General features: G+C 43.3%; 1 protein-coding gene across 1 annotated transcript in view; it reads left to right on the plus strand.

Moving 5' to 3' along the window:
• The window catches only part of EGFR (epidermal growth factor receptor), a 151922-nt gene that overhangs the window by 107174 nt on the left and 17836 nt on the right, over positions 1-26912 (plus strand). Inside the window, exons 2-18 of the mRNA XM_084212715.1 lie at positions 805-956; positions 2393-2579; positions 3201-3335; positions 5098-5166; positions 7374-7492; positions 8887-9028; positions 9705-9821; positions 10371-10497; positions 10596-10669; positions 11857-11947; positions 12686-12885; positions 13924-14056; positions 15394-15493; positions 17385-17542; positions 22950-22985; positions 24290-24431; positions 26078-26200. Of these exons, the coding sequence (XP_084068841.1) occupies positions 805-956; positions 2393-2579; positions 3201-3335; positions 5098-5166; positions 7374-7492; positions 8887-9028; positions 9705-9821; positions 10371-10497; positions 10596-10669; positions 11857-11947; positions 12686-12885; positions 13924-14056; positions 15394-15493; positions 17385-17542; positions 22950-22985; positions 24290-24431; positions 26078-26200 (2105 nt within the window). The remainder of the gene's footprint in view (positions 1-804; positions 957-2392; positions 2580-3200; positions 3336-5097; positions 5167-7373; positions 7493-8886; positions 9029-9704; positions 9822-10370; positions 10498-10595; positions 10670-11856; positions 11948-12685; positions 12886-13923; positions 14057-15393; positions 15494-17384; positions 17543-22949; positions 22986-24289; positions 24432-26077; positions 26201-26912) is intronic.

Consider the following 26912-nt stretch of genomic DNA (forward strand, 5'->3'; position numbering starts at 1 on the left):
TGTTTTTCTTCAGAGCAAGTTTGCATTTTGCTCATTCATTGCAATCAAATACAATCTTGACAACTTTTTTCAGTTCCTCTAGAATTTAATAAAGCAGAGTAATATAATTTCAGGAGGGGATTATTTTTCCCATCATGCTGTTATATATATTTGGAATCTCAGTGGTGCTCTATGTGACACCTCTTCCTTCCCCACCAGGCAGAAGTGGATTTGTCTGCCAAAGATGAATATACCGGAAAATCTCCTAAGTCTGTCATACTCCCAAAATGTTAGAGTGGCAAGAGATCTGTAACTGGAGGTTCAGTTAGACCTTAAAACCCGAATTTGTAGCTTAAGGGGTCCTTCAGGAAGCCCCCCTTCCTCCCTCTGAGCTTACAAGGAGACCCAATGACCCTGAAAGTAATGTAAAGTAGGTCCTCAGGAAAATCACCTTTGGTGATACCTGGCAGCATGCCAGTTTCAGCAGTGTTCAGTGGAACTGTATCAATATCCTCTCTTCAGAAACTGAGTTATGTCCGTGCGCCAGAAAACTTAGTGCTATGTATGTACAAAAGCCTCGTATTGAAAGTTTTCTATATCAGAAAGTGATGGAGGGTAATTCCAACTCTAAATTCTGGTACATCTCTGTCCTACACTGTGTACTTCCTACACTATTGCCAGTGGAGTCATGACAGATAATGTTCTTGTTTCTTATGAAGCTCATGCTTAACTTACTGTAGTGCTTTTAAAGATAAGTGAGCAACAAGTCTTTGCCCTGTAGTTAATTCTTCTTTTCCTTCATGGAGCTTTCTACTTTCTCCACAGTTTGTCAAGGGACAAATAACAAGCTGACCCAACTGGGACATGTGGAAGACCATTTCACCAGCCTGCAGAGGATGTACAACAATTGCGAGGTGGTGCTCAGCAACCTGGAGATTACATATGTGGAGCACAATCGTGACCTCTCTTTCCTGAAGGTTGGTGTTCATGGCCAATGGGGCTTCTCTGCTACAAAAAATCCTACTCCAGTTTTTAAGTGCAAAGGTTCAGCTGCTGGTAAAATTCTGTGGTGATCCAAAAAACATAGCTAGTTAAGGCCACAGGAATCACAGCCTACAGTCTAAGCATACCTGTAGGCTGCAGGATGCACTCAACCCTACTAAAGAAATCAGGTGCTTTGAGAAATAGCTTTTCAAGCACTGTGCTGGGTGCCATGCAGATGGATTACTTCTCATTTATAATTAGAATTACATCCATGCCTATTATCTCTCTTCTCAGAGAGCAAAAAGCTTTGTGGTGCTGTTGGGCAAAGCAAAGCACAAAGCGAGTGGCAGATTGTGAAGCCTTTTCCCTGCCCTCCAAACTGCAGTCCCTTCCCCTGCCATAGAGGTGAGGGCCTCTCCAGCCTGAAGTGCTCACACCCTCAGCAGGCAGGCGAGTCCTGTGCAATAACTTCCCACAAAGATTCTTGAAGTGATCTTCAAGATAATCCCCTGTGATTGACACATGGGCTACTCCCATCTCAGCATTTGTTTTGCGCACAAGTTCATGGGCAAATTAAGGCAAGCTGAAGAGGGAGTGAACAGAGGCTGGATGTTAAAACCCAGCCATGGCATGGGGACCTCCAGGTTCTCCACCAGCAAGCAACAAGCAATATCAAAAATCTGTGGTTTGAACATATGGGTTACAAATATGATGGTATTGCCATTCTTCTTTCCCAAGCACAACCTGATTGGGGAGCTCAGGGTTCCAAGGAATGTAACGAGTCGCTTGAAAATTTACTGGTAGTCTTCATAGAAAAGGAGAATATCCTTAGTAGCCTGAAGGATTTTCACTTGCAGTGATTTTTGTAGGGGATAGAAACGCATACATTTCACAATGCAAGATGGGGAAAAACCCACATGCAGGAACAGTACCTCACTTGTCTGTAAATATATACATATTGTTTAAAAAGGAGAAGGTTGTCTAGTCCTCCCCTCTGATGAGCACAGGAAAGGGTGCAGAAGAGACCATGTAAAAGCCTGAGTCAGGTGACATCTGTGTGCTGCCAGTTGCTGAAGGCTAGGCAAGTGTTTATGGGAAGCATCACACTTTGCCATTTCATACATGCTTGCCCTTTTCTCCTGCATCCCCTAGTCTGCCCCACTTACCCTCACTTGGGGACAGAACAGGGGTATGCTGGAGCTTTGGAATGACCCCCTGGTAGCTGCTGAAAGGGTGAGTTTATAAATGCTTAACCACCAAGGTTTTGCATATAGTCCCTTTTTCTTCTTGCATTTATATTTTTTTAATGAGATCAAGTGTTCTCTCATCCCTTAAAATTGAAAGCTGGTGGATGGGAGGAGTGGGAGGAGGAAAGCCGTTATTGAAGTGTACTATGGATTAAGCACCTTGTTTCTTCTGTTGCTCTCAGTCAATACAGGAGGTTGCAGGCTACGTTCTCATCGCCCTTAATATGGTGGATGTCATTCCCCTGGAAAACCTCCAGATCATCCGAGGCAATGTGCTGTATGACAACTCCTACGCCCTGGCTGTTTTATCCAACTACCACATGAATAAAACCCAGGGACTCCGACAGCTGCCAATGAAGCGGCTTTCAGGTGAGACACGGGCAGGAAGGGGAGGCACCTCTAAAGCCAACTTCAGCTGTCACTTATTGGTGTCAAGATCTGCTGGAGATTGCCTCTCCAGTCATGGGCCATCAAAGTCCACTTTAAAAGCAAGGATCTGAATGTAGTTTTCTAATTGCTTTCCTGCTAGTCAATCTTCTATAAAGAGAAAGAAAACTCATTTGTTCCTGAAACTGGCAAAGAAGCATCCATTTGTTATTTTGTATTATTTGATTCCAGTGCATACATATCAATATTTTCTGGTGATATGTGTGTCTCACATGGTCTCTGGCTGGGCACACCAGCAGTGCCTACTCTGCTGACCACTGTGGGCCCTAGAGGTGGCACCAGGCAGAAGACTACATATAGTGGTATCTTGGTGGCATCCGAGAAAAGCTGACTCTGCAGAACCTGTCGGTCTGATCCAGGTGTTAGTTACACCATCAGGAGTGCTGATGCCCTGCAGATTGTTCCTTTCTGTCAGTATCATGTGGCTGAGGTGGAGAAAGATGTAACTTATTTCTCTTTCTTTAGATCAGAGACATTTTGGGGTTGTCTCTGGGGCAAATTAGGGATTTGCTTCACTTAGCAGTTTTTCTTTTTCTTTAACAGAAATTCTCAATGGAGGTGTTAAAATCAGCAACAACCCCAAACTGTGCAACATGGACACTGTTCTTTGGAATGACATCATTGACACAAGCAAGAAACCTCCCACGGTGCTTGAATTTGCGAGCAACCTGTCTTCTTGTGAGTATTAACTTATGAAAAGTGCTATGTGTCCCCCTCCCTTTCAGAGAGTAAAATGAACATCCCATCTTTCATGCAGTGGGTTCCTGGTCCAACAATTTCTAACAAAGGCCACCCAGCTCTGTTCCAAGTCAAGTGCTTTCATTTCTGCACCATTGGCCTAAGACATAATTTTTCATGATGGTTAGGTCCTTAACTCATAGCTCAGCAGAGTTCTTGGGAATGTTCCTCTTGATTTAAGACAGTACCCTGCATATGTGCTCAGCTCAGAAAGACAGCTCAGAAAACATGCATTCATTTGTTTTCCAGCGATCTTCTGTTTACATTGTAAGGCTCTGGCCTAGAGAAACCATATGGGGAGCTTCATGGAGTTACTTGAAGCCTTTTTAGAGCTAAGGCCCAAGTAATGCCATAAAATTCTCCTGTTTGGGGCTGCACAGATTACCCTGGCAAAAGTATTAATAAACAGGTAGATAAATCTGACGCTTCAGATCAACAGGGAGATGAGGGGATATTTAAAAGTTTGTACAGCATATGCTTAGAGCAGGCTCAAGCTAATCCTTTAGCCTTATGAGTCCCCCATAAAATCCCCAGTCATTTCACAGAAAGGAGGATTTATTTTCATTTCTGAGCATTTCATTTCTGGCACTATAAATTGGCAGGAAAACATATTTTCTTTATCTTCTTCCAGTTGCATAATTGCCTGAGAGCTAATAGCCAACTTCTGTGTTGACTTATTTTTCTATGGAGCCCTGGCGTAATCAAGGAGTTGCAAACTATACATGTCAGCACAGGAGTTTGGCTCTGAGCACCACAGAAATGTTAACCTTTAACTTTTCAACTTAAAAAAAAACAAAGTTCTTTGGTCCCACACCAAATCAATCAAGTCTTGGACAAGTATTGGCATTTGTTCAGCTATTTGATGGCTGACGGGGGGAAGGAGAATCACATGCTGTTAGTGGGAAGAAACGCTCGAGTAGGAAATGTCTTTTAAATGTAGTGAATTCCACATTAATCTGCTAAGACAGCTTTTTATGGCTTTAATAATGATGCCATACTCTAAAATAAGTTGGGTCTCTGGGACTTTGCTTGTCATTAAGAGAAAGAAAAAGAGCAGAGGAAGGAGGGAGGAATGGGAAAGAGCCCAGCACTGAACCCTCGAGGTCAGGCAAGGTATCTGTCCATCCTGCCCACTGCTCCATTAATCATCCATCTGCAGCATAGTCCTGCACAAGGAGTATTTCTGGCAGAGGATGGGAGGAGGGCACAAAGCAGACAAGTCAAATTACTTTGTGGTCAGAGTAGCTGGCAGTTGCCTGTGAATCCAGTTGGATTTGTTTTCTTTTTAGAAACTGCCTTGTTCAGAAACACTGATTTACATGTGGCCTGTAGTGAGCAGCTGGCACATGCCTGACTTCAAGCCAGTGGTGACTTGCCATTGCATGAAAACCCCAGCAGAAGGGCCAGCCGGGCAGTAGCTGAGATTCCTGTTCCTGGGAAAAATATGCCTCTTTCGTAAGCTAGACTGCCTGGGTATTGTGCTCGCTTGCTCAAAGGTGTGGAGGTGGAGAACTGCACGTAGGAAAGCAGAGGTGAAGAAAGGATAACGAATTCAGCTCTCAAATTTTTTGAGCACTGTTATGTAGGTGCTTCCTCCCCTGGTTTATCAGGAAGGAAATCTCAAGTCATTGTTTTCTGTTGTTCATGGTACCTTGTTATTTTCTTAGTTTACAGAACATTTTACCCTCTCTTGTGTCTTTAGGTCCCAAATGCCATCAGAACTGCACAGAAGACCACTGCTGGGGTCCTGGTGAACAAAACTGCCAGACATGTAAGCCTGTAGATTAGTTAAGAAATAGTTTGTGTGCTCTAACATACATACTGCATTTCTGTCTACTGAAAAAATAACCGTAATTATGCAAGTAGGATGCTTTCTTGATACTAAGAGAGCAGCAGAAATATCTATTTACAAGTGCCTGAGATTTTGCAACAGTTTATTTTTCCTAAATTAAAGGTTGACGAGGAACACCATGACAATTTGTTTCACTGCTTTTTTTTTTTCTCTAAAAAGGGGGGAAATACACTGGGTTTTGTTTTGCGAAAAGTTCAGTGGAAAAACGGCTGATCTAGACATAATGCAAATGGAAGCAACACCCTACATTCAGTTTTCCATTGCAAATAGTCACCTGAACCTAAGTTTTTTGTCTGCAAATATCAAGCCACATTCGTATGACTTAGATCTTGAGGAAAGAGGGCCATATACCTTTCCTGTCTTCACTTAGTGCAAGCTTCAGTTTTTGTCAGCTGGCTCTGCAGTTTGGCTCTCGGGGTGGACAGTGGCTGTGCATACAAAGCCCTTCCTGGGTTGGTTCCTGCAGCTGAGGCTGCACAGCTGTCCCAGGACCTTGTGAAACCTCAGGTCTCAGCCCTGCAAGCTTCCAGCATTTACAAGCCCTCGCTGGAATCAGGAGGTTGACGAGTGCATGAAACAAAATCTTTTGCGGGCTCTCGCTCGCCTCTCCAGGCATTTGAGAATCTGGCCAACTGAAAATGTATCCCACATTGCCATATGTGGGAAAGTTTGGGGGATATGTCTCTTTCTTCTGGAAATGAACGTGGGATACTTTATATGAAGTAAAAATGTTTGATGCAATATGTGTCTCCAGCAGGAAACTCTAGTCAATAGTTATCAAAGTGATGAGGTGCTTTATTCCCCTGCTAATTCTTACGAAAAATAATTGTATCAAAATGCTGTTCATGTAGAACAATGTGCCTTTTATTCCCCTCTTTCTAGTTGAATGGAGGAGTTGCTATCAGAGAAACTAATGCATACTGTGGAAATAATCTGTTTCCTTGAAAATATACTATCTTGCTTACAGGTGTACGAGAAAAAATAAAATAATACAGTTTGGATACAGAACTGTGTAATGGAAAAAGAATATATGGTTTTGAAAAATCACTATTATATACCCTGTAGCTGGCTATTTTTTGTAATAGTTTTCTGTTAATTAACAACTATGGTTTTCAGACTTATAGGAATTTCTGATAATATTGTAACTCATTTGTTCCAATTGTGAAGTTGATAACAGCACAGTGCTCAGCTGAAATGCTCAGGATGCTGTATGAAGCAGAGTAGCCATCAGGTTCTTCTGGCACCTTATGCCAGGCTTTGTGGATCAGTAATTTTATTTTTTTTTAAGAGAACAGCAATCCCATTTTGGGTACAAAAACATACTAGCCATTCATTTGTGGGGTTTTTAAAAATTGTTCCGATGATCCTTTTCTCTGCTTTGATATTCAAATGAAGAAGCTTTCCCAATTCTCAACAAAATGTTTCAGGCAGCTTTTGCTTTTCTGCAGAAAGCTGGACCAGGGCCAGTTCTTTCCTTTGGGTTGTTGCACTGGTGCAAACCCTGAGGGAGTTGGGTAATGAAAATAAAATTTGGCCAAGGATTTGAACATTAAAGAAAAATAATTCAATGTGCGTATGAAATCTGCTTGCTGAGTGAGTCTCCCCTATCTCTGTAAATTTTGGAAATATTTGAGTCCACTAAAGGGATGTTTTACAGCACCACGCCTACAATGTACAGTTTCCAGTTATAGTACGGAGTCCTGGCAATTTTGTCGCATTGTTTTTCCCAAGTTAGCACCATAATAGTAAATTTTCTCAATGAAATGGAGACAAATGTCTCCAGGTCTCTGTTGCCCAGCTATAAGATGCAATGGCTGCCCAGAGTTTTATTTGGTCTAGGCATTGGTGCAACAGGGTTGTTCTTTCTAAGCAGGACATATTTCTTGGCTGGGATCAGAGCTCTTAGCACCTCATAAGAGCCAAGATAATTACAGGCTGAACATGACCCCTTCTTACCACCACCCACACTTGCTCTCACCCCTCCCAAACTTTGGCCTTAAATGAGGACAGAACGTCCCATGAGGAAAATCTAGCACAGAACCTGCACCAGACCCTTTCTCCATATTTCTTGATCTCATTACAGCAAGTACAGCTGACGTTTTTCATTTTTTCCTTGTGTCTTCCAGTAACAAAAGTCATCTGTGCTCAGCAGTGCTCCGGTCGGTGCAGGGGAAAGGTGCCCAGCGACTGCTGCCACAACCAGTGTGCCGCGGGGTGCACGGGGCCTCGGGAGAGTGACTGCCTGGTAATGCTGCTGCCCCACCACCACCACAGTGGCTTCAGTCCCTGACACGGCCAGCAGGGCTTTCAGCTGCATGTCCTCTAGCCTCCTTCAGCCTCCTGAGGGATGCTGACCTGGAGGGTGCTCCAGGGCTTCCCTGCATGGGTGGTTGTTGGGAGGGAAGATGACATGAACTTCACAGCACATTGAGCTAGTCTTTACTGACTCTGCCCACGGACCTTCCTAGCGTGTTCCAAACCAGTGTTAGTGCCTTTGACTGCCCAGTGAACTCAACGTTGTTGCAGAGCATCCAAGGGTTTGCTGTGGGCAACTTCCCCACGTGAACAAGCCCACGGTGCAGCAGTCACCCGGGCCAGCACAGCTTTGCCTTGTGGTCCTTAGCACTAGTCAGTAGTAATCTTGATTTACTAAAGCAAGAACTTGTAAGGGAAGTAAAGAAGTGATGGACCTTCACTTCTTTGCATTTCAGCATACTTCACCCGTGAAATCCAGGTTTCCCTTTCTGCTTCTGACTTGCCACAAAAGCACTGTATTTGGGGAGCTCTGGGACATTGAAGAGAGAAGAAGCCAATGGAGCCTCTTTAGGGAATAAAGGTCCCGTTGCTTTTCCACAAGATTTTCAGGGGTTTGGTGCATGCCGTGGTTTTAACTCTTCCCTATGTTTGCACTACACTTCATTGAGAATTAAGTGACATCTCAGAAATCACCATAGAAATCATTCGACCTGGATTTTATTGTTGTTACCTCTATTCCTGGTTTCCTTTTAAGATGGCTATGATCCCCTTACTGGCTCACAGGGAAGACAGTTACTCTCTCTCATCTGGAAAGCCAGGGGGGAAGAAAGGGAAAAAGAGAGTCATTATTAATTTAATGCAGATTTAGATTGGAAGAACCAACTTGCCCTTCATAAATGCCTGCTAAATTGTTCATTACCTGCAGCCAAATATAATGGCTTGAGTTTAATATTTAGCCAGAAAATTCAGTAATTGGCAGGAAAGGACTTGATTTGATTTAGGTTATTAAAAACTGGCCAAGAAAAGTACAGTTTGTCTTGATCTGGTTGCTGCTTGTAAGGGAAAATTTTTCTAAGGCATGCAGATTTGCTCCTGTTCCCACGTGAATCCCAGCAGCTCTCCACCAGAGTGCCAAGGTTTCTTGTTCAGAAAAAGAAAAGCTTATGGTTTCTTTTTTTAAAAAAATACTGAACTCCATTGCCCAGCCTGAAGCAACCTTTCAACTTCAAAGCCTGAGGGACCATGCCTGTAGCTGCTAGGGGTTTCCATTAGAGCTAAGCAGGAAGCAGAGGAGGCCATCAGACTGTTTTGAAGACCTGGTGTAAAATGACTGTCACTTTTAAAGGAAAAGGCAGTTTAATGGGTGCTGTTGTTCCGCGACAGGCGTGCCGCAAGTTTCGGGATGATGCTACGTGCAAGGACACATGTCCCCCACTGGTCCTGTATAACCCCACCACTTACCAGATGGATGTGAACCCTGAAGGAAAATACAGCTTCGGAGCCACTTGTGTGAAGGAATGTCCACGTAAGTTCATTTCAGGTTGCAGCCCCAGAGGAGGTGGGGCATTGGAGAAAAGGGGGAAGGGTCCTATGTCATCCCTCTGTGTTGTGGTCAGGTGAAAAAGCACTTGTTCCCTTCAGTTTCTGTGGGAACTGAGAACAGGTGACAAACTGAGCCTCTTGAAACAGGCTGCATCCATCACCTTGCCTGGTTTTAAATCTTTGCATTTTGACTTCTGAAAATTTTTCTCTTGGTGAAGAGAAAGGCGTCTTCTACAAACCATTAAAACAATGACTATATGGGATCAATGCTATGGATTACCAAAACATTATCAACTTTTAACTGGTTCTTAATTAGGACTGTTAAAAAGGAATTGATTTTAACATTCTGTCTCAGGGCCTTTCTCTACAGATGCTTGCTTTTCCTTTCTTGCTGTTCCATTTCTGTATTTTTTTAATCCATCAAGACTTCAATGTTGTTTCATCCTTCTGTGACCATTCCCCTCCCCGCAAAATGGTGATAGCACTGTATGTTCATCTACCTTCAAATGATGTTTGTGATGTTCATAGTTAATGCCTATACTTTTCTGAGTGTGCCAAAGGCTCAAGCCCCTTTTTTCTTACAAGTCTTGAAGTGCTTATCTGGCCCTCAAAGCATCCCTCTTGTATTTCAGTCACCTTTGTATCCTTTTTTTTTCCAGACAACTACGTGGTGACAGACCACGGCTCCTGCGTTCGCTCGTGCAACGCTGATACTTACGAAGTGGAAGAAAATGGTGTTCGGAAGTGTAAAAAGTGTGATGGGCTGTGCAGCAAAGGTAAAAAAAGCATGGAATAAACCAGTAAGGCTTTGGGGTGATAGAGAACTTACTGGGAAAAGTGCAGGGAGTTCTGATCTTAGTTAAGTGCAAATTCAATATAGATCAGAACCAGCAATAGTTTGGAGATCTGACAAGAGGTTTGCTCAGGAAGCATGACTGTGGAGCATGCTCTCCAGGTGGGATATACCACAAGTACAATAGATAAAACAGTGTGATGTATATCTTGCACATCACCCTTCTCCTCCATCTGTCCTTCCCTGTGTCTCATCAAAGGAATGGAAATGGGACAAAGACAGAAGGGGATGTGCCAGAGCCTGTGTGCAGAGATGCTCAGACCGGAGCTGCACAGCTGGGCAAGCAGGAGGCAGTTATCCTGTGGCACTTTCTGAAAAGCAAAAATAGGCAAAAGATCTATGAAACTCATCTTAGAGTGGTTTGACCATACAGGAATTCTTTCTGAACTTGTGGCACCTCCACATTTCTACCCTGCCATGTGACTGGGCTGCACTTTTGTCCCCCCTAACTTTTGTATCTCTCCTTTAACAGTGTGCAATGGCATCGGAATAGGTGAACTTAAAGGGATCCTCTCCATAAATGCCACAAATATCGACTCCTTCAAAAACTGCACCAAGATCAATGGGGACGTCAGCATTCTCCCAGTTGCATTTCTAGGGTGAGTTACCTCCTGGCCATCAAGCACTGAAAGAAAAATGCTAGGGGAAATCCAGGCTAAGATGCTCTTTTCCCAATTTCTCATTCTGTTTGTTTCAGTGATGCCTTCACAAAGACCCTACCTTTGGATCCCAAGAAATTGGATGTCTTCAAAACAGTCAAAGAAATATCAGGTTAGCAGTGAATTTAAGCTGAGGTGTTTTTTGACTGATACTGCCAAAAACACAAATGGGAAGGAGGTAAATTTTTTAAGCACATGAAGAAAAGTGCATGCAAAGTGTTTCTTGTCTCTGAGCTAACAAGGGTCACTCTTAACCAAGGTGGTCAGCAGCACATTGCCAGCATTACGCCCACATAACTCATACTGGTCTTCCATCCAAGGTGTGTGGTTTGGCCAGAACATCCCTTCTGCAGAACTGTCAGCCCTAGAGAAGAGTAAGAGCAGTGGAGATCCCCAGCCACCCAAGAAGCATGTGGTGATGCAGAGGCGTGCCACTCCAGCTAAAAAAAGCCAAGTGTGTTTCTATTTGTGGAAAACCTTTCAGCAGCTCCTTAGGGAAGCGTGCTCAGTGGCTTGTGTCATCCTTATGGAGACACCCTCTGCAGCCTGATGAGCTCTTCCTTGGGGTCACTGTGTCTCCATGAGCACAAAGCAGCCAGCGGAGCACTCAGCCACCGTCTTGCACCAAGTATCAATTAAAAGTAATTGTGTTCAACCCATTATGCAATGAATGTGACACTGGGGCTGGGTCTACAGGCATGACTCCAGTTCTCCTTTTCTTCCTCTCTCACCTGTGTGGTTCCCTTCAGGGTAGCAATGACTAACTGCAGAGCTTCATACAGCAACCTGCAATTTTCCAAATTCTCCCCTTCCTCGCAAACACTTCAGCTGAGTGGGGAATTCTGTTTGCCTCAGAAAATCCACTACAAGTAGCTATTTTGCTCTGTTCCTGCTTTTCAATTTTCCTCTTCCTTGAGGTCGGCTGAAAAAAGGATGGGGTGCTGCCTTTCTCCCACAGATCCAGAGTCTGCACCCTCTCAGCCAGGGATATCTACTGGCAAGAGCCGTCGTTGCTGGTGACTTGGTGTGGCAGGATGTGTGGCTCGCTGAGATGCTCTGTTGCACTCCTAAGGCCTCATGGTGGGCTAAGAAGTAAACTGTTTATTAAACAGGGTTTAAAAATATCTCCTTGCTCCCTAAAATGTCATGTTAGACTTTGAGATCCTTCAGATAAGCATAGGGAAAGTACAAGCGCCTTCTCCTGGTGCAGGATTTGCTACAGGAGGAGGTTCTGCTGCCAGTACTAACGTGAGTTTATTTCCATTATGGTTATTTTTTAATCTTCTTTTCCTCTTGCAGGATTTCTGTTAATTCAAGCCTGGCCTGAGAATGCTACTGATCTCTATGCTTTCGAAAATCTGGAGATTATACGAGGCAGAACAAAGCAACAGTAAGTAAATCATGTGCCACAGCCACTCTAAGAGAAACCCTGTTTTGAGCTGCTCTTGTCTGAGCACACCAAGGTTGCAAGCACTGTGAGGCTCAGGTATCCCAAAACTGATGCAAACCCTGCAAGGAGTAGAGCACCATCTCTGTAGTGTAGATAAAGTACTCTGGGAGTAAAGACCCTCAGCTCTGTGCCATGTATGGAGGGCTGCCCTGAGCCTACTTTCAGGACCTGGGTTTCCCCACCATCCTGGAAGCACAAGCAGGACAGAAAATGTCTTTACAGTCTGGGGTAAGTCATAATGTGATCAGGAGCACTATGGGATTTGAGGTAGCTGGGCAGTCGTGGATGGAGGCTGCCAAGCAGTGCAGACATCAGCAATGCTTCCAAGTGCCCTCCTAGGCTTCCCCCAGGAGGAAGAGTGACTTGGTGGACAAGCACAAAATAAAAGCTGCTTTACCTATAACCATTGTTCCACATCATTTACTTGTCAGAACACATGTGTCCTGACAGTTTTAGCTTCAAAAGCCCTGGCAAAAGCAGATGTGAGTATTGCAGTTGTTACGTAATAGGCATGGCATGTACATGGCATTAAGTTTAGAAGGCTGAGCAGAACCTTGCTTGAAGAAAATGCAGTTCACAGCAGGACTCATTTGACAACTAAAAGAAAAAGATGCTGAGTAAATCCTGCCTACTAATTGCCTGCTTCCATGTTTTTCTATTTGTCCCTCTCCATTTTAGTGGCCAGTATTCCCTTGCTGTTGTTAACTTGAAAATACAGTCCCTAGGGCTGCGCTCCCTCAAGGAAATAAGTGATGGAGATGTTGCCATTATGAGGAACAAGAACCTCTGCTATGCTGACACCATGGACTGGCACAGCCTGTTTGCAACTGAGAGCCAGAAAACAAAGATTTTACAGAATAGGGATAAAAATGAGTGTGGTAAGTGAGTGCTGCATTCCTGCTCACCATCAAAGCTCGTGCTGAAGAGTGAACTTGCAATTCAAGAGTAAACTTGCATTTTCATGATTCAAGCAAGGCTTTTTTCTTCATGCTTCTCTGGCTACAAAATTCATCAGTGATACTGCTTTAATAAAAGTGGTGAGGGAAGAGTGGGATTGTTTTTTCCCCACCAAAATGTGGACTTTGAGGTGTCCAGCTTCTTCACTACTGTGAACATGGTGAAGCCGTGTCACTTGAAAGACATAAAAGCTAACTCCTAAACCTGGCCTTTTTTAACAAGGTTGAAGCTGTTGTTCAACCGTACTGCCATTGACTGCAATGGTCCCTGGGCCAAAATCAATTTCTTTTTGCAGAATATGAATTTGCTATATTTTAAAAAATTGTCATAGAAATAGAGAATGGTTTGGGTGAGAAGGGAGCTTTAAAGGTCATGTAGGCCAACCCCTGTGCTGTGGGCAGGGATGTCTCTCACTAGACCAGGTTGCTCAGGGAGGGCCCCATCAAATCTGACCCTGAACTTCAAAGGAATTAGGCATCCACCAATTCCCTGTGCAACTCAGTGTCTCACCACATTGCAACTATGTCTTCATTGTATCCAAAAATCTATCTACTCTTTTCATTTAAAAGCATTTTCTCTTGTCCTGTCACTATAGGCCTTGTTAAAAAGTTGTTATAAGTGCCCTTCAAGTACAAAAAACCCCCAATAATGTTTCTCCAGAGCTGTCTCTTCCCCAGGCTGGACACCCCCAGCTCCCTCAGCCTGACTCAACTTTATTGTACATGTGTTAAGCTGTCACAGAGGAGATCATTCTTATTTTGAATGGCCAGAAATCACTCAATTTCAGGCTAGGGGATTTAGAGAGGCATGATTACTCCTCTTCCACTCTACCAGAACCATTCATATCTATTTTGGAACAGGCTAGGGAAGCCAGCTGGTCAGATGGAGTGAGAATGGAGAGTTTGACCTCTCTCTTGCCTGGATATTTATGTATTTTCTTGTCCCTCTTTCTCTCTCAGCTGCTGCCAAGCATGTTTGCGACCCCCTGTGCTCAGATGTAGGCTGCTGGGGCCCAGGGCCCTTCCACTGCTTCTCCTGCAGGTTTTTTGATCGTCAGAAGGAATGCGTGAAACAGTGCAACATCCTGCAAGGGTAAGGTGTCTCAGGATTGCCTTCGGTTTCGGTGATGGCGTGGGGGTTTTGGTTTTTAAAACATGTTGTAGCTAGAAAGAAAGCAAGAAGCTGGGTCTCTGCTTGCATGGGATTGCCCTAGCTTGCAGAGATGTGTGGACACAATACCTAGCTAAGGTACCTCTCCTTCCCCATTCAGTATTGCTTAGGGGTTTGCTCCTGGCATGGTGGCTGCTAAGAAAACATCCCCCTAATCCCACAAGGAGACTACCTGGAGGCCCAAGGATGCCTTGGGCTTCCTTGCCATAAGAAAGAAAGGAGTTTAAAGCTCAATCTGTGGCTGTCACGTCAAGTACACTGTGTGAAAGCCAAAGCCATTTAGAATCTCTGAGAGCTCAGACATCCCCAGAACCAGGGCTTCATTGCTTGGGAGACTTCCTTCCTCTTATATTTGCTCAGATGAGCAGCTCACCCTTGCAGTTTGCAAAGTTGCAGTCAAGGGAGAATGAACTTTCATCTGAAAAAGACTGAGAGCAGCAATTTCAGACCAAATTATTGCCTCAGCCCCACTCAGGACATGGGAAAAATATTGCTGCCTTGTGTGTCAATTCTACAGGTTGGTGGAAAAGGCATGTCTAGCAGCAAAATTACAAAGTCTGACTTTTAAAGCTCCTGAGTATTAAGCAAGTACTTGTCAGGGTGCTAATATCTCTGATGTTTGTATTTCTCTAGTGGTTTGCAGTTTAGCAGCTGTCTTTTTTTTAAAGTGAATTCCCTCTAGCAGCTATTATAACCTGAAGGGCAGATCAGGGCATTATTTTGTGTCAAATGATGGGTAGATTTAGTTTAATTAATAACACCATTACTTGAAGTGGAACAGCTTTATTGCTATTAAAACCATCTGTTCCCAACTTTCATATTTTAATGATTCATTGTGTGTTGTAGAGAGGACATGAATTTAATTATCAGTGCCTTGCTGTTTAACTTTCCTAATCATTATTTGTAGCCTTGGAATCACTTGGACTGTTTTTGCTGATCTCTTTGCATCACTACCATTTAAAAGCCTCTAGAAATGGTTGTGAGTATTCTGTGACATTAGCTTAAAAGAGAAAGTAAACTAATTTGTAGTGTGCAATCTGGAGTGCCATGTGTTTCACTGTCAAGCAAATTTCCCTTAGTGTTACATCCTCCTGGTTGCACTGAGCAAGTGCTGCTGGTGGAGCCAAGAGGGTCCCTCCTCCTGTCTCAGTACCATCATCATCTCAGTCTAATGTGGAAAAGGAGAGAAGACCACAATTTATCACTTGCTCTTATTTCTAAGGTTTAATTGCTCTTCTCTTTTTGTTGTTGTTTTCCAGGGAGCCAAGAGAGTTTGAAAAGGACTCCAAGTGCCTCCCCTGCCACCCTGAGTGCCTGGTGCAAAACTCCACCATGTACAATGCAACCTGCACTGGACCTGTAAGAGCAGATTCCTCTTAGCAAACCTGAGCCCCAGATCACATATTGATCTGTATTTCCTATGTTCAGATAATCCTGAGGTGTCATTTTAATCCTATTAGAGGTGAAGCAGAGAATGGGGGTGGTTAGAAGTCAAGATCTTGGGGCAAGGGAGCAGGATAGGAAACCTCAAGGTGTTAGTTCTATTTTCTGACAGCAATCCACAGTCACAGACATTGTGGAGTCTTTAATATTTTTTAAAATATTAAATTTTGTATCTTTAAAAAAATACTTGCTTTGGCAAATATGGCCAAAATTTGAATAACATGTAACCACTCAACTTCCAAGTTGGTGTGAACACATTAGTTCAAACTCAGATCTTAATTGCAATAGTCCAGTTCTTCTTTTTTTTTTTTTTTTTTTTGAGATCAAATCTCTTGCTTCCATCACAGGCCCACCTCTGTGTTGCTTAGTCCAACTCTTTAAACACCTCTTGCCACCACCAGCAGCCTCTGAGTGTTTGACCCTTGCTCATTGTTGTGGCTTAGGAATGGTACTCCCCAACTTAGTACTCCCACTGAGACTTTCCGAATGACAAGCCACTCGCTCACTCCCTCCCCCTCTTGCCCTGTGGCAGGCTGGAGAGGAGAATTGGAGGCATAAGAGGGGAAAATCATGGGTTGAGATAAGAACAATTTACTGGAAGCAGCAATGAGATAAGAGAGGGAGCAGTAACAGCAGCATTAGTAACAGTGTACAAGAAAGGTGAAGGATTCTGATGTAATTGCTCAGAACCAGCATCACCCCACTGTTCCCTCTATCATGCTTGCTCAGCCAGAAGGAACCCCTTCTCCCCAAAAGAAACTCCTTCCCCTGCGGGAAGGAGGTATACATGAGGGGGCATAGAATAACCCCCATGTCCTAGCCATGCCCCTCCTGGATACTGCAAAAGTTAACCCTGTCCTGCCCTGTCGAGAGCAAGGACACCCATCATCAGTTTGAAGAGTCACTGCTCAGTAATGTGAAGCATTTCCATCCTCCCTCCTAGCACCATGGCCTCAAGGATATTATTTACATTATAAACTCCTTCAGACAGTGACCCCCTGCTCCATATTTGCCTAGCATCTAGTAATCAGTCTATTATAGTGGCCCTCAGACATTACAGTGATTAAAATAATCTTCCTATAGCGTGTCTTACTTTGGTCCCACTGCAACCAGCACTATGGATCTGGTCTGGTTTTTCTCCACGGTAGAATTTGGCCCACAATTGCTGGTTCCCCTGCTTTAAAATATTTAGGTCATTCATGGTGCTGTTACAGTCTTAATAAAAACAGTTCTACCAAAATGGCTGAAGGCAATGCCTTTAAATACAAACTAAGTTCTTTTCAAAGTGGAAAAAAAATGCATGGACTCCTTGGGTTGCCTTCATCATCCTATGCTTCTTCATAACAGAGGAAAGAACCTGTGCTGAGAAACCAGAAAAATAATGATTTGATTCCAGTTTTTCAGGGAGGTATCAGGAGGTCTATATCCACTATTTTAAATTATGTGACAGTAGATTGCACCAGGTAGCAACAAAGCTGTCTGCTTTTCAGCTAACCCCTGTCAAGGTGTCATTAAATTCTTCCCCATTTAAAATGCAAAATGCAAGTTTTCCAACCAGACAGAAGGCAGAGGTGAAAAAGAAGCAACATTATAATGCAAGAAAATATTAGCTTTAAGCAACAGGAACTGTCTTTTGTATGGTCCATCCTGCAAGACCGATTGCTTGCAAGAATATCAGGTAGCAAGGTAATAAAACCAGACAATGCTGAAAACTTCCATCAGTCAAAGTCATTTAGATTTATCTTCTGAGTTTCCTCCTGAATAAGCTGATGTAAGGGCAATATAAACAAGTTGTTTCTCTCTGCAGGGCCCTGACAATTGCATGAAGTGTGCCCATTTTATAGATGGCCCCCACTGTGTGAAATCCTGCCCAGCAGGGGTTCTGGGTGAGAATGACACCCTCGTCTGGAAATATGCTGATGGGAATAATGTTTGCCAGCTCTGCCATCCAAACTGCACCCGGGGGTGAGTAAAACCTGGGACTGAATGGTGACAGGGAAGAAAAGAAACAGAGAAACAGCTTGTCTCGAGCTCTTTCTCCTCCTGACGGTCCCATGTCAAACCACTGAGAAGAACTAGCAGGGAGCAAGAGAGGTCAGAAGAGCATCGTTGATATAAGCAGAGTGTGGCAAACTTTTAAGTAGGTACTTTGTCTTTATGCAGAAGGAAAGAAAAAAAATTGTTTAAGGGGTTTGAAACAGGCTTGTTTGATTACTTGAAAGAATTTTACAGGACTCATCCGCCAGTGGCGCACCCTTTTTTTCCCACCTGGCTTGTTGCTGTGTCCTCTGGTTTTGAGAGGAACATCAGTGACATCTGGTGGATGCTAGGTTCCCAGGGCCCATTTTTCTGTGCACCTTTCAACTTTCAGGAGGGAAATCCCAGTGGGATAACACAATGATTTCTTTTTTTCCTTCTTTCCATACTCTAGCACTTGGTCTGAGTTTAAAGCCTTGTGAGTGTGGCTTTTTTAACAGGAATCACAGGAAATCCAATCTATATGAGCCATTTTTTTCCTCATTTGGGGACAGCTTAAACTGCAACTTGTAAGAAGATGTGAATTGATGTGTTTAACCTACATCACAAGTAATAATGATCTCCTCCTCTCCTGATTTCCAACCTACAAAATACATGGGATGCATGGGAAAAGGTTTTAGTGTTTGAGAGCTGGTTATTGGACTGTGATGCTTTCAGAACAAAAAACCAGGCCATGTTTGGTGTATTTTCCTTCAGAGGCCTCTGCTTTTTACCCTGCAAATTTGTCTGATCCAAAATCCTTCTATAATATGCCCGTAATAAGTGTTGCAAGAGAGGAATTGTAACATACTCAGACCAACCATCACATTGTGTACTAGCTAATCAACTGCCAGCTCCCCACCTTCATGGGAAAAAGGAGATGGAGGGTGGAATCAGCAAGTAACAGCCCTTTCTAGTGCTCGTAGTGAAAATCAGTGCACTGGATTTCAGACAGTAGTTACACCAGCCTGCTGGATTTGCCATGATTTACAGCAATGGCTCTTCCTTTTTCTGTAGTCACACACATGGTCTATCAGGGCTTCCCACTGCAAGCCCAGGAAGAAAGTTCCTCAGTTGAAAAGAGATCCCAATAAGGTTGCTCTTTATTAATTACTTCAGTAGTCCCTACTGATGCAAACTGGCCACAGGGGTCTGATAGCCTCCTTCTAACTGGCCCCATGGAAATGCAGCTGATTAGTGGAACAGTGTAATGATAACCACACCTGAACGAGGCTTGCTTTTCACTGCGCAGCCTCAGGAGTGAGATCAAACTCTAGACTCAAATGCAGATTTGGAGAACATAATTTGCCAGACAGGGATGTAAAACAAGTCACACAGTGGCTCTTAGTGCACAAGCAAGTTCCCCAAGCAGAAATGATCAGAGAAGTCAATTCCTGCCTTGCTTTAGCAGTGGATGGGGGAACCACAAGAGTCAGGCAGGAGATGAGGTTACAGTAAGAAGACTTTTTTAAAATGAGGGTTACCCAACATATGCCTCTGTGTATTTGGCCTTGTGTTATTAAGGCAGAACATAAAAGCAGTATCAATTTCATCTTTCACATGAAAGAGCTGGGCTGAGTTTGCATCAGTTACGTTGTGAACATGCTCAATAGCCCAATTCAAATTGATGCCCAAATGTGGCAGATGAAATAGGCTGTATCCCTGAAGGGCTCAAGAGAGCTAGAAGGAGGTAGTGTTGCGATATTTGCTATACAGATGAGACATCTGTGGCCATGGATGAGGGAGCCAGTGTCAGGGTTATAATATGGGAACATGCAGCCAGGCACAGCATTGTCTCTCTGAAGGCAATCCATCAGCAATGCCATTTCTCTTCACGCCTTTCCCTCATTTTGCTGTGGGAATGGATCTGTTCAGCAGTGGGTGGAAAACATCTGTCTCACAAAGCTTTTGCATCCTTAGAAACCACAGTCTCAGCAATTCCTGCAGGACAAGAGACAACAACTTCATTTCTGTCCCTGTCCAATTTCACGGCTAGAGCCCACAAAATCTTATCAGCATGATTAAGTGTGCTGACTTCAGTAGTCATGCAAGCAAGGGTTCCCAGGATCACTCTCCGTTTTCCTTATTTGAAGAAGCTTCAAGTAAAAAACTTCTCTTCCCAGCTGAGTTTTGTCAGGAATTTCATTTTTTCACTTTAGGTATGTGTACTGGTTGTACATTGCTTCTTTTGCAATGACATGAAAAATCCCTTTGAGTCTCATTTTCTTTGCCGAGTCCATTTTTCGGCCTTCATTAGGAAACAGAATGAAGGATGCTTTCTCCTGCTTAGCTCAAAAGACCCCTTCTCTCCCAATTCTCCTGTATTCTCTTGGGGATTTTGTACATGAGCTTCCTTTTGCCCTGCCTCTAGTGCAGCTGAGAATTATATCGACGATATAGAAAGAAACATCTCAAAAGCCCTGGAATTACCCCGTATGTTCATCAGTTAAAGACACTCACCTTCTCAATTGATCTGGTCAGTGTTGAAGGATTTGATTTTCCCTTGCCAGTCTCACAGAGTACAGGAGAGTAATTCAGACGCAGCCACTGGAGTGGATAAGCAAGGAGCAGAAGAAGCCACCACTGTAGCCAATACCACTGGCTGGCACATCCTGGCTCCATCCACAGTTGCTATCAACACTCTGTGTCTCACCAGTCTTCATTTTAAATGCTAGGGGATTTTTGGGGGAAATGAGAAAGTGGCCCGGGGATCTGAGAGGGAAGGCTGTAGAAGCACAGCACAAATTCTATGCCTTTGTCACTCTTGGAAGGTTACCTGGAAAGAAAGGAAAAAGTAAAATTTTTGTAAAGTTTAAAAATATTTTAAAATAGTTTTCCATTTCTTTTATGATTGTGGAGTAACTTCGGCTGTTATAGTGTGAGTCCCCTCTGAAAGGACATCAATCACAACAACTTGACTGTATTACATCAAATTAGGAACTATAGGTCAAGGAGAAAGTTGTTAAAATCTTGATGGATTTAGGAAATAAACAGCTGTGTCTGCTCTGGGACAAGTAATATTTACATAAATGGGTAAAATGTGTAGATCAGGATGAAGTAGTTTTCAGGAGAACTACAGGAGTACACAGAACTAATTTTCCAATAAGCAGAGAAATATACCAAAGGCCACAACTGCTGTTATATTCATCTCATATATCCATAAGATCTTGAGTTACTTCATAACATAAGGTCATATTTGTCATTTTGGTTTCTGTAAGCTGAAGAAAAATTACTCAGGAATGGAAAATGTGATTGTTTAGATTCCATAAAATCTGGGATACTTATGTAGGGTGTCATCATAAAATTCTACATTAAGAAGGATTGTTATATATAGTCCTGGAGGGATAATTCTTATGGGCTTTGTTTCTTCTCTGACTTGTGAAATTAATCAGAAAACCAAGTGGGATCTGAAAAGCACAAACTGATCTCTCTATTTCTTCTCAAACACCTTCTAACTTTATCCCATGAGACTTGATATTGATGGATTTGTGTGGGGAAAAGGAAGGGAATTGATAAAAATCTACAGTTCTCCTGCCTCTGCTTTGATGCGTAAGAGAAGAACTGGTCAGTCATTCCTCAGACTCTAGCTACAATCCCCTCAGCCAGTTTTGTTTGCTGTTAGGAAGTACATAGAGAGCTTGCCATCTTAAAGTAGAATGGCAAACCAGAATTTTGAGGAAGAGATACTTTGAGGGACAGTAGTCATATTCTGAAATTAGGTGAGGTCTTCTAATTTCACGTTCTTATCAAGAGCAGCTGCACATGTTTTGTTGTGTTAGAAATTCATGTCCAGGAGGCAGACCATGACTGGATTAGGTCTGGAGTCCTAGATCAGTTTTCCATTTAGCAGCTGAAGAGAGAAGCCCAAGGCAAGATCTGCCCCCTGTGATGCTAAGCAAGCTGGTGGCTCTGCTCTGCAGGTGCAGCCTCTCTGTGCTTAGTTACACAACTGAGCAAACAAAGCAAGCTGTATGCTGGTAGGCAAGCTAACAAGGCTGAGGACCCGGGATCCGGGAATTGGTATGCACAGCGCTTCCAGCATGTCCAGGACACCAGGATGCACATTCTTGCATGGGAGCCCAGTGAACTTACAAGACCTTCCAGATGCTGGGTCTTGGAGCACTGTGTTGGCCCAGAAACAAGACAAATACGCAAGGGAAGATCCGAGTAATGAAAACAAACAAACAAACAAACTAAAACCCAATAAAATGAGTAGTTGCTTCACCTCTTCCTTCTCCAGATCCAGTCCAAGTTACGAGAGAAGATCTGCAAGTCTACCTGGCATTTTGAAAAATTTTTTGGTTCCTTCTGTCAGTGAGAGGGATTCCAGAGCAGTTTTCCTGGCATGGGCTCACTCCTTACCCGCTACTTGACCTCCTCTGGAATTGTTTTGGGATGATCCATTTTCTTTAAGTCAGCGCAGGGAGCGGATACCACAAACTGGACTTTAGTCCTTTCCTGTGCTCTGTTTTCTAGAGGTGATGTCACCCTCTCAGTAATGCTCTCCTTCCTCAGCAGACACCACAAAGACCACAATTCCCATGAAGAACATACATCTTATAGCCCAGCAGCACTTGGGGAATGCACCGTGCCTCTCACACTCATTAGACCATCAAGTGAACACAGTCACTGTGTTTTCATCTGTGGTTTTTTTTTTTGCACTGCACTGCCAAAATTTTGAGCATTTTAAACTCAAATGGAGGGTGAATGACTTGCTGGTAGAGTTCCTGGCTCCCTGGATAACGATTGTACCTGTTTACATTACCAGTAACATAAGACTTTGGATTCCAAAGGAAAAATACCATGGACACGTGCCAACAAACTGTAGCCTGAGAGAGTGCTGTCAAGTCCCATCTTTTGATGGAAGTCTGTGTATCTGCTGCCCAAGTTTTCCATTGAAATAGAAAGTCTGGAAATTGAAATTTTTACATTATCTGGAAACAAGGATTATGCAGGAGGGTCTGCAATAACACGTTTCCACATGAATTTCTGTCCGTGTAGGAGGAGGAGGCTACTTCTGCCCTCCTCCACAGTCAGCCCTGGGCTCTGCACAGAGATGGGGAATCCATGAATTTTGTGTATCTGTGTCCTCCCCCTCTTCTACCACATGCTAAATATTGTTTTAAAGCATTCCTTAAACTAAGTATGCAGCACAGCTATTTCTCCAGATAAAAGATTCTGGAGCAAGGTTGTTGACTGATATTTAATGGAGTGTATGACTATTATAAATTCCTATGTTAACACTTGGACTGCTCTGAAACACAAACTTTCAAATCAGTAGCACTCTTCTAAGTTGGAATTACAGAAGTATGTAGGCCAGAGCTACTATGTTTGTAACGTTCATTTGTTTTTACAGGTGCAAAGGGCCAGGTCTTGAAGGCTGTCCAAATGGGTGAGTATTTCATCTGCTACAATTAATGGCAGAGCTGGAAAGAATGTGTGTGTGTGTGTGTGTTTACATTTCCACACTGGACACTGCAAGGCTGGGACTAAAGTCTTCGGCTGTTTACCGGGAAGTGACAGATTAGAGCAGGCTCAGGCTATAAAAATGCTTTAAAGAACTGAGAAATATTGCTCCTGGCACAAGACTTCAAAATCTTGTTCTACCTACCTATTTTTGTCAAGGTGAGACCAGGGATCTGTTACTGAAGAATAAAAGGAGAGGATGGAAAAAGGAAGGATTGAGGGCAGAGAGAGATATGTTTAGGACTGATATAGTTACCTGTGTTACAGGAGACTCAGAGATGCAGAGGGTCTTTTCCAGCCCTGTGATCTGTACATCTCCAAATACTGTGTGCTCACATGGATTCTTGTTTGTCACACTCAGACTAGATCTTATATCACACTCTTTGGCTTCATGATGTGCTTGAGGTCATGCAACAAGCAGTCTTCTCTGATTGGGAGAGAGGGATTTTATTTCTGGCCACAAAGTCATGCTATGGCAAGATAAATTCAGCCTAGAAGTACTGTTAAAAACTGACTGCATTTAATAGTAATCCCTGGGGCAACTTAGAAAAATGCTGGGAAGAATCTCTAAGTACAGACCAAAAAACAACCTTGGAAAACAGGTTTTCCTTTTCAGCTCAAATTTGCAATTACCCAAGCTCTAATAAAGAGGCAGCAATCTGTGTATATGGTGGGAATGGTACACAATACCTGTTTTCAGACATTCGTACTTGTAAGGCAGACCGATGATCTGACGTTCACTGTGACCCTTACAGCATGTCCCCTTCTCCCCACAGTAATGGGGGGAATATCAGCTGCATTGCTGGTATCACAACTGTGGATGCCTTCTGAGAGGCCTTCTCTCCACATGCTTCGTGTCTGTGATCACACGTGGGCTGCCCACAGCTGGCACACATGGGCATCACAGATGTGATGTTCGTGTCCTTGGCGGGTTTGTTGGAGGGAGGAGAAATCCCCTCACTTAAGCTATGAGGATCAGTTCCAATCGTGAGTTTGAGGGAAGAAGGAAGACTTGTAGTTTTAAGCCCAGATGGAAATTAAGTACCACTTTGAACAGATTACTAGATGAGGAACTTAAAAAACAGGTGCTCAAGAAATCTGAAATGTCAGATAGGCTTATGTGCACACCCAGAGTCTGTGTCTGATCAAAACATAAGGCTCCCTGCAACCTCTCTAGGGCTTCTTTAAAGTCTAGCACCTAAGACTCTTTTTCTCTTTCTGCTGTTGCAGCTCCAAGATCCCCTCCATCGCGGCGGGTGTCGTGGGAGGGCTCCTGTGCCTGGTGGTGGTGGGCCTGGGCATCGGCCTCTACCTGCGGAGACGCCACATCGTCAGGAAGCGCACCCTGCGCCGCCTGCTGCAGGAGAGGGAGGTGAGCCCCGCCAGCAGCCCTGCTCCACCCGGGGTCCTCCTCCTTGTTTGGGCCAGGGGATAAAGCACCCTGCATCCGTGTCCTGCATCCTTGTCGCTCAGCAATCCCCGGGGATGGGGAACGCGGCGGCTGCCACGCCGCTCAGGAAAGGAGCGGCGTGCACCCAACACCTTCTCAATCTCAAATCTGATCCCTCTGCGTATAGCTTGCAAAATATTTAAGGGATTTGGGTGTTTCAATCCCAAGGAAAGTCATTGAGATTACCCACTCAGAAAAAAAACTACACCTTCAGGTTGAGGTGCAATGCGTTTGCTGATCCATATTGCCTTCCTGCGTAGGCCTCAAATCGTGTGTCCCTCCAGACAAATCTTGGGGCTCCTGTGGCAGCTTCGGGTGCTTTTGAAAATATTTCCCCCTTGATCAGGTGCGTGCCTGATCCTGTGGAAAAAAAGGAGAGGAGGGAAAGGAATTGAGGAAGTGTTTGTGTCTTGTCTTTGGTTTGTTTTTAGCACAAAAAGCCCACAATGGCATCAAAGTGAATGGTTCACCCTGCTGGGCATGAGCAAGGTTTCTGCACTGCTCTTTGTTTTTGTGTGCATTACAGCATCACCCTCTGATACCTCATATACAGCAAAATTCCTAATCCTGGGGGGAAGCTGCTCTTTTGTGGTTAGCCCCCTTCTCTTTCTAGTCTGGTTCTAGTAAATTAACCAATTGTTTTTAACATTCTGCTAAAATCCCAATTGCAGCTTTGTTCTGTAATTGCCAGCTTTGCCAAGTCAGCTGCTAATATCCTTAAAAAAAAGGAAGAAAAAGATAAGCTGGCTTGTTTTTCATTGCACTATGAAACTATATTTTACATACTGCTGTATTCTGCAGTTGTGATAGTAGAGTTCAATTTCTGCTCAGCTCATATTGTACCCTCTGGACTCCTCAAAATGAGGATATTTTATCACAACTGAGAGGGTGCTGGTCCTCTGAAATCAGATTGAATTGAGCTAAATATGGTTTCATTTGAAGAAAAAGCCAAAGGAGAAGCACCGAGGAAAAAGCTGACTTATGCATCATAAAAGCATTAAATATCTTTGGATGACATTACTGCTGTTTGCAATAAGGCTAAGATAAAATTTTGAAAAAAATCAATAGGCAATTCAACATCCTTGTTTTTTGAGGAAAGAACCAGTGTCAGAGTTTCAATTGCTGCTTCTACACTGCATGTTTTGAGGGAACTACTGGCACCATGGGAATTTTATCCAGTTAAACAAGAGCAGACATGAAAGGTTGCAGGTGATTCTTGCCCATTATTTTAAACATTTTAATAATTTATTCACAAGTTCAAAACAAAAATAATCTCCTTTAGCATCTGTGGTAATTACATGATTTTTCATGCCATGTGTTTCAAGGCTTTGAAGTCATAGCCTCCATTTGAGAAGAGGTATTCCTTCATTCCTTCAAAAGGGCAGCTGCCACTCCATGCTTGATTTTTGGAGCGGGTATTTATTCCTGCAAGTCAGAGCAGAATTATCCTCCCAAAAACTTCACATGGAATCAAATGCTCATTATTTTAAAGGAAGGATTTATTTGCTTCCCCAAAGTGGTCAACCTTCCAGACTGTGTAACCTAACATCATCTTCTCTCTGCACCAGCTTGTTGAACCACTGACACCCAGTGGGGAGGCACCAAACCAGGCTCATCTGAGAATTCTAAAGGAAACAGAATTTAAAAAGGTCAAAGTTTTAGGCTCTGGAGCTTTTGGCACTGTTTATAAGGTAAGATCATTGTTTTTCTAGTCCCCTTTTCATCCTGCTCCCTCCTGCAGAAGACACCCAAACAAAGCAAGAACTGGGAGCTTCAATCATTGTGTAGATATTTTTTTAAACTAGATTTTATAGTATGTATCTGTCTATTGAAGGCTAGAGAGATTACTCAATCATCATTAGTTTTGCTAGAAACTGGCTAACAGGAGAAGGTTTACATAAAACGTTGCCAAAGTCACAGTGCTGACCCTGGAGAACAAAAATCATGACTTAAAAACTACCACAGTCAGATACACCCCACTGTAAATATTCAGAAGAAAAAGAAATGCATTGTGGTTAGCTCATTGCAAAGCCATTTTTCTGTGTCATGGGGGATCTTCTTTTTATAATGTTCAATCATTCTTTCATTAGAACTGATTTAGATGTGTGAAAGTGTCTGCACACCTTCAGTTGTGTAGGTTCAGAAGTAAATTTTTCTATTGGTGTTTGTTTATCCTCAGTACTTCTTCATTAAGTTCCTCCTTTTATTCAGGATATGTGTTTCAGGCTTTTCCATTAACTATAGATTCCTGTATTGCGTTATAAATCTCTATATTCTGAATCAGGCTTCCAGGTATGATTAGGAAATTCAGGGGCACAAAAAGATGTGCACCTGCACTTCTGGGGGTTTCAGGAGCATGTCCTCCCAGTGCCACACTGCTGACCTGCCACCTGAATGGCCTCC

The sequence above is a fragment of the Fringilla coelebs genome (genome assembly GCF_963513975.1).
Source record: "Fringilla coelebs genome assembly, chromosome: 1".
In the NCBI taxonomy this organism is placed as follows: Eukaryota; Metazoa; Chordata; class Aves; order Passeriformes; family Fringillidae; genus Fringilla; species Fringilla coelebs.